The following is a 9,053-nucleotide window of genomic DNA, read 5'->3' as shown; positions in this document are numbered from 1 at the left end:
TTTCACCATCAGGTCCCACCTCCAGCTTCCAAGATTCCTGACTCCCAGCCCTCCCGCTCCAGGCACATAGCTTTCTCCTTTCCCAGGGTCAGGGACAGAATTCAAAAATCCCAACTTTCAGCTGTTCCTACCCCAGTCCATTTACCCAACCCCACCTTCTGCCTCAAACTGAGCAGAAGAGGCGAATGCTAACTTCAACTCCTTTTCCCCCCGTTGAGTGTCCAGGTAGGTGCTGCAGGAGCAGGAGAATCCTGCTTCAGGTCCGAGCAGCTTCCTGCTTCCCTGCCAGCTTCGTCAGGGCACTTTTCATCTCCTGGTTCCTCAGTGTGTAGATGAGGGGGTTCAGAAACGGGGTCACTGTGGTGTAGAAAACAGCCACCACGCTATCGAGGGGATGCTGGGACCCTGGCCTCAGATAGATGAAGACCAAGGGCACGTAGTAGGTCACCACCACAGTGACGTGAGCTGCGCAGGTGGAGAAGGCCCGGCGCCTGCCCTCGGCGGAGCGGATCCTCAAGATGGCTGAGATGATGTAGACGTAGGATGTGAGGATCAGCAGGAAGCAAGTGATGGCCAGGAACCCGATGTCAACAAATGTCACCTGCTCGTTGAAGGCCGTGTCCCCACACGCCAGCTTGAGCATGGCTGGGATATCGCAGAAGATGTAGCCTACCCGGGTGCCCCGGCCATAAGTCAGATGAAAGGTGAGGAAGGTCTGTATGGTGGAGTGTATGGAGCCCCCTAGCCAGGTCCCCGCGGCCAGGCACAGGCAGGCTGTGCGGTTCATAATGACGCCGTAGCGCAGGGGCTTGCAGATGGCCAGGAAGCGGTCGTAGGCCATGACCGTGTAGAGGAAGCACTCGGTGCAGCCCAGGAAGTGGAAGAAGAAGAGCTGAGCTGCACAGCCCTGGAAGGAGACGTCCCCACCGCCTGGCAGAAATGTGGCCACCACCTTGGGCACCACCACGGAGGAGACCGCCATGTCTATGAAGGACAAGTGGCAGAGGAACCAGTACATGGGCTTCTGCAGCCGGCGATCTAGGACCACAGCCAGCAGGATGAGCAGGTTCCCACAGAGCGTCAACAGGTAGATGAGGAGGAAGAAAAAGAACAAGGGCACCCGCAGTGCTGGGGGGTACGGGAGCCCCACCAGGATAAAATGAGATAGTTGGGACCGGTTCCCGCACTCCATTCTATCTGTTTGTATGTCTGCAGGTGAAACCGAGAGGTCAGGGATGAATGAGCAGAGACACCATGAATGACATTTGCTGGGGTGTTTGGGATAGAACTCACCCACGTGCAGGGGAAGAATCAAGACCAGAAGTCCTGACTCCCGGCCTCTGCTGCCCTCTGCTCTACCCACTAGACCCTGCTCCAGTCTAAGAACCGGGAGCTGAATTCAGGAGTCCTGTTAACCAGCCACCCGACTGTCCCTGCTCTAACCACTGGGACCCCACTTACCTCCCAGAGCTGGAAGTACAACCCAGGAATCCTGCCTCTCTCTCCCTAGCCCCTATCCCACATGTCACTCACCTCACAGAGCTGAGGAAAATAACTGAAGCCCCACCTCAGCCCCCATCTAACCCTCTAGACCATATCTCCTTCTTAGAGCAAGGACGCTAGCTCTAGAACCCAGGAGTCCTCACTCCTAGTGCCCTCTCCCCAGACTCCAACCTCCTGCAGCCCCAATGTGACAAGGGGAAATCCTTCTAAAGACCCCTCCCAATGACTTTTCTGGCCAGTCCCCATGCTAGCCCCATGGTGCAGGTTAAATTTCAGCCTTGGGGCACCAAGGAGTGGATGAGTCGGACTCAACTGACAGTGAACTGGGATAGGAAGAAACTTTCAGTCTGGAAGTCAGTGCTGGTGCTGCTCACTAGAAAAGTTTTGCTCCCTTCTGGGCTGCCCACTTGGGCCCCCATGAAGTAGGAAGTGGCTGTTCCAGGGTGTAAAGGACTCACTGGCCATTGGTTGTGGGACTTTCTGCTTGTGTGGGACCTGGCCCCATGGCGAGGAAGAGCAGCAGAGAGAGCCTGACTTGGGTGATACACCAGTCCCTTAGCTGCCCTTCTGGGTACATTTACCTGCTTTGCATCCAAGCTGCAGTGCTGTGACTGGCACATCAACGGTCTCCCACTTGCTCTCTTCCTTGTTCTGAGACCTCCATCAAACCCTCCTGATGAAACATTTGAGGAGGTGGCGTTGGCTCTGACGGGTTGCTAGCTCCAACCAGGCAGGGGCTCGGATCGATGTCCCCTATCGGAGACCATCCAGCAAATTCCTGTCACAGGGCTCGTGCGCCTGCCCCTCATGCTCGAAAGTTGAGCTAAGCGGGTCCAAATGCTGGTATTCTCCAGCAGTTTCTCTATTTAAATGCATCATTACTCAACTTTGTTTGGTTTTTTAGTTCAGCTCGAGTGCGTCCTTTCTTGCTTCTGCTACTTCTATCGTGGCTGCACGTCTCTGGGCTGTCGCCTCTCCCTGCTCATGTTGTTCTGTCTCCCCTGCCCCGAGCCACTCTCTTTTGTGCTGATATTAAGCTGTTGGCATCTGATTTATTGTTAGTGACTAATGAGGTCCCCTATTGGCAAATCCCAATGGTCCTTATTAGTCATGGTCAAATTGAGGGCACTGACTGAGCGTTTAAAGGAAACGGGGGGGTTTAAAAGAGTGGGACTACAAGCAGTGGGGTTTGGGTTGCGTCGGGCGCTCTCCCCTCACACCCAGTTCCGATCCCAACGGTCCAGCGTGGCACTAGGGGGCGCTGTGCTGCAGGGCGGTGGAGGAGGGGGACGCCGGGGAAGGAGCTGTCCAGTAGCGGTGGTGCTGAACCCAACCCATTTCCAGTGCACTGCCATAGCGGGCTGTGCTGCCGGGAGTGGGGCTGAGAGTCGGTGTTACAGGGAACTTCCCACACCCCACAGCAGTATCCCCTTTCCGACTACACGCACCACTTCCCAGCCTCACTGTATACCTGTTCCCCTTCCCTGCTGGGCACGAATACATCTTTTTCCCTTCCCGCCTGCACGGCAAGTTCTCGCACACGCACACGCACACCACTTCCTACCCTCCTGCACCACACGTTCCATTGCACCATGCGCACTATTGCACTTCACAGTCTTCTACACACACACACACACACACACACACCAGTTTCTTCTTGCACACCTTTTCACTCCTTCTCTGTTCCCCCACAACCAAAGTTTCCTTTTCCTGTCCTCTGAGTTGCTTTTGTAGGAACAATATAATGTGATTGGTATTTTTGCTGTTATCGTTCATAACTTGAGGTTTTGCTGCCAGGATATCAAATCTCCTTTAGGGAATCTCAGAAAGAATTTCCAGCCTTCAAAATAGCCGATTTAGTCGTGAAGCAGAGTATGACCATAGAGTTCACCACGAGGAGCTGTCCTTTTTCCAAATGGTCAAGCCTGCCCCTTGTGGCAGCAAGAGTGAAACCAGCAGCCGCCACTTTCAGGCTATTGCAGGTGGCCTGTGGCTTCATTTCTGCTGAGAACAATGGGAGTTAGAGGGCCACAGATGAGAAAAGTAACTTCCTGAGTCTGACTGAAAGGAACAGGAGATGGCAGTCCCTTTGGGAGAGGGCAGTTCTTTATGGACTTCTCTGGAGTAACAGGTTGTTTATCAGCCCCTTCCAAACCAGAAATTTCCACTCATGAAAAGCCGTATGTGTATGTGTATGAGTATGAGAGAGGAGGAGAGAGAGACCCTTAATCCTATTTAAAGTCTTTGAGTGTAGCTAATACACATCATTTCAATGAATTCTGACCTTGTTCAGGACAGAGGGAGGGGTTGGGGGAGCGGTGGAAGGCAGAAAGAAGGGGGCTGTGATACTGTTCTCTAAGGTTTTTCATGCATACATAGACTGAGTTTTGTCTCGTGCACCAATCCCGAGGTCGTGCATGCTTGTTCAGATGCCACCGTGGGTCCACACCCCATACCCATCAGTTACTAGCGGGGTATTTTTAAAAGCAGGTTTCCATGTGGACACCTCAAGAGGGAAGGGAGGAGCCCAGCCTACCTACATCCCTGAGGGAAGTGGGGAAGCCCAGCCACACACGTACATAGACACACATGCAGTCCGGAGGAAAGGAGCAAGGCCCCATGCAGCCACACACACAGAGGCTCACACTAGGGAAGGGGGAACCCAGCATCATGGCAATGCAAAATAGCTGGAGGGTCATTGCACCATACACTGTGATTGTATTGGGTGTTTTGATCCTCACAGGTCATACTGATGTTATGGGTGAAATCAACCAAGCCCACCATCAGGAGAGTTTTGGAGAAACGTCCTCCTTGACTTTGTCACCCTGAAACACTAGCCCCAGGGAGCCCAGAGTGTGAATAATAACCCAGGTGCTGACTAGTGAACCCTTGTTAGCCTCAGAAAATAACACTGAAGACCAACAAGAGTCCTACAGCAACTTACAGACTAACAGAAAAATGGGAGCATAATCTTTCATAGGCAAAGACTCATGTTGTCAGATGCATACTGAAGTGAGTCTTTATCCACACAAGTTTATACACTCGTTTTTCTGCTAGTCTATAAGATGTCACAGGACTTCCTATTTCTTTTGTGGATTCAGACTAACACAGCTTTACCCCTCTGACACTCAGGAAGACTGCCTACCAAGGAGGCTCTGTAGCCAGATAGATTATAAATTTGGACTGGGTTCTTACAGGGGTCTAAGAGAACCCTGCACCCCTGGGAGATGGGCATCTTCCACCCTGAGGTCTCTTTGAAAGTCCCAGGATTTTCCACTGTCTCACGCATGCCAACAAAGTCCTTGTCCGCAAGCCAGTTTCCTAATGCCCTTAATCATCTCCTTGTTCTTCAGCGTGTATATAAAAGGGTTCAGGAGAGGGGTGACTGCAGTAAAGAATATGGCCACAGCCCCATCCGACGCTTTGCTAGAAAAGGGATGAAGGTATATGAAGACTGGGGGACCATAATACAACAGCACCAGGGTGAGGTGGGAGCTGCAGGTAGAGAAGGCCTGTCGCTTTCCCTCAGATGTGCAGATCTTCAGGATGGCAGCGACTATGTAGGCGTAGGAAATGCAGATCAGCAGGAAGCAGACAGCTGCCACTGCCCCAATGGTGGCCAGGATGATGACTTGGTTGGCAGCCGTGTTGGCACAAGCCAGCTTCAGCACAGGGGGGATGTCGCAGAAGAAGTACTCCACAGGGTTGGGGCCGCAGTAGGGCAGGCGGAAGGTCAGGGTGGTGTGGATCGTGGCATGGACTGAGCCGGTGAGCCAGGTGCTGGTTGCAAGCCCCAAGCAGATCCTTCTGCTCATCATAGTGCTGTAGCGCAGGGGGTGGCAGATGGCCAGGAAGCGGTCGTAAGCCATCACTGTGTAGAGGAAGCACTCGGTGCTCCCCAGGAAATGGAAGGTGTAGAGCTGAACCACACAGCTGTGAAAGGAAATAGCTCTGCCCTCAGGCCCCAGCAAGCCAGCCATGATCTTGGGCACAGTGACGGAGGAGAGGCAGGCATCGAGGACAGAGAGGTGACCCAGGAAGCAGTACATGGGCAGGTTGTGGAGTTGGGGGTTGTAGAACACAGTCAGCAGTGTGAGACCGTTACCCAGCAAGGTGAGGAGGTAGATGAGGAGGAAGATGAGGAAGAAGAGGGAAGGCAGCTCTCTGGTGTTCGGAAGTCCCTCCAGGACGAATTCTGTCACCGATGTTTGGTTTCCCGACTCCATCACCTTCCCCTCTGTGCAGAACAATAGGTAGAACAGAGTGATTCAGAGCAGAAGGGCTGAAGTTATCTCTAGTTTCTCTCCCCCAGCCATGCCTATGGGTCCTTTCATTCTCTGGTGTCACATCTGCCCCCCGCCCCCTGCTCATCACCATCCAAAGCCCACCTAGTACCTAGCTAGATGCCATCTGCAGAGCTGTGATCTGAGGCCTGTGACGTCACTGGATTCTGAGAGGAGCAATCAAAACTTTAACGCAACCAATGTTTTGTGTGTTTGCACCAAAGCGTGTGCATGGTTGGATGAGTGAGGCACCTGTGGGGAGATTCTGCTTCGCTGGTTTGGTTTTCACTGCTGATGTGCATGTACCAGGTTTTGTAGTTCAAGTTCTAAGTAGTGGCTCTGAACTTGGGTTTGCTGTTTTTAGTTTCTGGGGGACCTCAACAGGAGATGTGACAACCTCGTGTGAGTGAAAGGGTTCCTAGTCAACTGACCCTGGATTTGAGAAAGGGCCTGATCTGATTCCACTCACCATGGGAGGAATTTGACTGGGAAGGTGTAACCGAGTAGAAAGGCAATGACACATTGCCGAAAAAGGACTTGGACAGGTGACCTGCTCAGATGACAAGGCTTCATCTCGGAGGTGCTGCCACACAGGGAGAACAATGGATTTCCCTCCATAGCTGTGTCTACACGTGCACGCTACTTCGAAGTAGCGGCACTAACTTCGAAATAGCGCCCGTCACGGCTACATGCGTCGGGGCGCTATTTCGAAGTTAACTTCGACGTTAGGCGGCGAGACGTCGAAGTCGCTAACCTCATGAGGGGATCGGAATAGCGCCCTACTTCGACGTTCAACGTTGAAGTAGGGACCGTGTAGACGATCCACGTCCCGCAACGTCGAAATTGCCGGGTCCTCCATGGCGGCCATCAGCTGGGGGGTTGAGAGATGCTCTCTCTCCAGCCCCTGCGGGGCTCTATGGTCACCGTGGGCAGCAGCCCTTAGCCCAGGGCTTCTGGCTGCTGCTGCTGCTGCCGCGGCTGGGGATCCATGCTGCATGCACAGGGTCTGCAACCAGTTGTCGGCTCTGTGGATCTTGTGTTGTTTAGTGCAACTGTGTCTGGGAGGGGCCCTTTAAGGGAGCGGCTTGCTGTTGAGTCTGCCCTGTGACCCTGTCTGCAGCTGTCCCTGGCACCCTTATTTCGATGTGTGCTACTTTGGCGTGTAGACGTACCCTCGCAGCGCCTATTTCGATGTGGTGCCGCGCAACGTCGAAGTTGAACATCGACGTTGCCAGCCCTGGAGGACGTGTAGACGTTATTCGATGTTGCTACATCGAAATAAGCTATTTCGATGTTGGCTTCACGTGTAGACGTAGCCTATGTGGGCAAGAGAATAAAGGGGCACCTGAGAGCTCCCCCATTTGTCTGATTTACAGCTCATCACTTCAGGAATATCTTTGCTGCAAAGACTCAGCCTGCTCCCTATCTGCTGCAAACCTGCATCAAGAACTCTGTGACTGGTATAGCTAATAGTTTTACTTTAACAATTTTTAGTGTCCTTATCCTCACAATGTCTCTCCAAGGGAGGCAATTAGCATCCCTGCTGTTACAGCAGTGAGCCACGGTCCGGAACAGCTCAGAGAAACACAGGAAGCCTATGTCAGCGCAGAGGGCTACCGCTGTGCATATTTCCCTTCCATTGATAAAGGAGGCTTTCCTCATGCTGAGCTGGATGGAACATGTGTTGAGCTGGTCTGAGCATCCCTCTGTCTGCAAGGAAGAGCATGTTCCCCTGCTCAGATGCACTCACCTCCCTCACCATGCCAGGATCTTCAATAGCCACTTCATTGTCTGTGCTGGAGAAAAGTACCTGAGTCAGCCAGGCATTTGAATGCTTCTTACACCTTTGGGACCATTGTTCCAAACACTCCTGGGATCTAATTATCAGATGCAAATGCAGGATTCCTGACCCACGGTCCCCCCCAGTTTGCAGGCCCTGTGATCAGTGGGGAGCAGGCACCAGGGGGATATTCTTCGCTCCATGGCTGTCATCTCCCCATGGCTGCCTGGCTGTCAGCTCCACAGAAATCATTTTCAGATGCCTGTGGCAGCTTTTGAGGTCACAGAAGCTTTACTGGAATGAGTCAGTGTTGAGCATGATCTAGTTATAGAAACTAGCCTGTGTTTCTCAAAGAGAGCAGGCACATGGGGGAGATTCCAGGGCTAATATTGCAGGGGGCTCTGGGCTGGAACGAGGGCACCTGCCCCACTAGGCCTGGGCAAATCCATTGCTTACCCAGCTAGTGTCAATCCGCCAGAGCTCCACAGGCACCAGAGTAGCCGGGTCCCTGTCCCATGTCGCTCAGTCACAGCTTCACTGAAGCCACCACAGAAACACTGAAGTGGAGCAGCTGAGCATCGGACCAGTGACACTTCCTCCGATGTATATCTCCTTCCCCATTTACCGTCTCTGGGGCTGGGAAGGGCTAATCCCCCGGCTCAGATGAGCAGTGACCATGGGATTTCCTTGCCTTTTTCTGGAGAGTGGGGTGTGCTCACTTGCCAGGATCATTTGGTTATGTCTCAGGGCATGTCTTCACTGTGGACAGGATTGATGGGCAACATGTAGCATTGATGTCTTATTCTCTGTCCCTTTGTTAATGATTCCCAGAGGTATCGTCACTGTGTCAGCTGTTGACTCACCACAGTAAAGACACTGTGCGGCGCAGACCTAAGTATGGCCACTTTGGCTGTGTTACTCCCAAAGCTGAAGTTGTGTAACTTAAGTCGAAATGCCCCAGCAATTGTGTGACTGACGGTGTCTTTGATTCAGAGTCATTCAGGCTGGAATTTAAATGGCACAAGGAGCTCTGGACATGAGCCCTCGGTTTCCAGCGGTTCTCCATGTCTGCTCCCTGCTCTGCTCAGGGTTTGCAGTTTGGTTTGGTTTTTCCTTCTCTCAGCTAAGTTGCCGTTTCGGGGGGCGGGCGGGTGGTAGCAGCCATACGTCGTGTGACTCCACTTGCTCTTCTTCCCATTGCCCTGCTTGTCAGGGAGCGAGGGGAAAGGACACGGCCTGTGTGCCTGACTCTCACCTCTGTCTGGAGAGGGGAGGGGGCAGAGAGGGAATTCGCGATCTGTGTGTTTCCCCTCACTCCCTGATAGTGAGGTGAACAGGCAGAAAAGCAGGTGGTGTCCCTTTACACACAGCTACTGCCCCACAGCTGCCCACCCTTAATGGCACCTGTGTCTCTCAGATGATGGGGGTCATGGGTAGGGAAAGGGAGAAATTCCCTCCTTTATTACTTCTCCCAGATGGGGTTTGCT

The 9,053-nt window shown here is 52.9% G+C and overlaps 2 protein-coding genes across 2 annotated transcripts; both read right to left on the bottom strand.

Moving 5' to 3' along the window:
* Nucleotides 1–256: 256 nt before the first annotated feature.
* LOC142004545 (olfactory receptor 10G6-like) lies at nt 257–1,192 on the bottom strand. The gene has a single exon (XM_074982188.1). It carries the CDS (start codon nt 1,190–1,192, stop codon nt 257–259), a length of 936 nt encoding a protein of 311 aa, XP_074838289.1.
* A 3,592-nt stretch (nt 1,193–4,784) lies between these two features.
* LOC142004543 (olfactory receptor 10S1-like) lies at nt 4,785–5,729 on the bottom strand. Its single transcript, XM_074982187.1, has one exon. The coding sequence runs from the start codon at nt 5,727–5,729 to the stop codon at nt 4,785–4,787; it is 945 nt and encodes a 314-aa protein (XP_074838288.1).
* Between the last annotated feature and the right edge of the window lie 3,324 nt (nt 5,730–9,053).

This window comes from Carettochelys insculpta, chromosome 32 (assembly GCF_033958435.1).
Source record: "Carettochelys insculpta isolate YL-2023 chromosome 32, ASM3395843v1, whole genome shotgun sequence".
Lineage (NCBI taxonomy): Eukaryota > Metazoa > Chordata > Testudines > Carettochelyidae > Carettochelys > Carettochelys insculpta.
Note: the sequence above shows the minus strand (reverse complement) of the source record. Positions and strands in the feature narration are given on the sequence as shown.

What these genes read in the sequence shown, in the direction of transcription:
- LOC142004545 (XM_074982188.1), bottom strand. Translation starts at nt 1,192, where the DNA reads ATGGAGTGCGGGAACCGGTCCCAACTATCTCATTTTATCCTGGTGGGG.
- LOC142004543 (XM_074982187.1), bottom strand. Translation starts at nt 5,729, where the DNA reads ATGGAGTCGGGAAACCAAACATCGGTGACAGAATTCGTCCTGGAGGGA.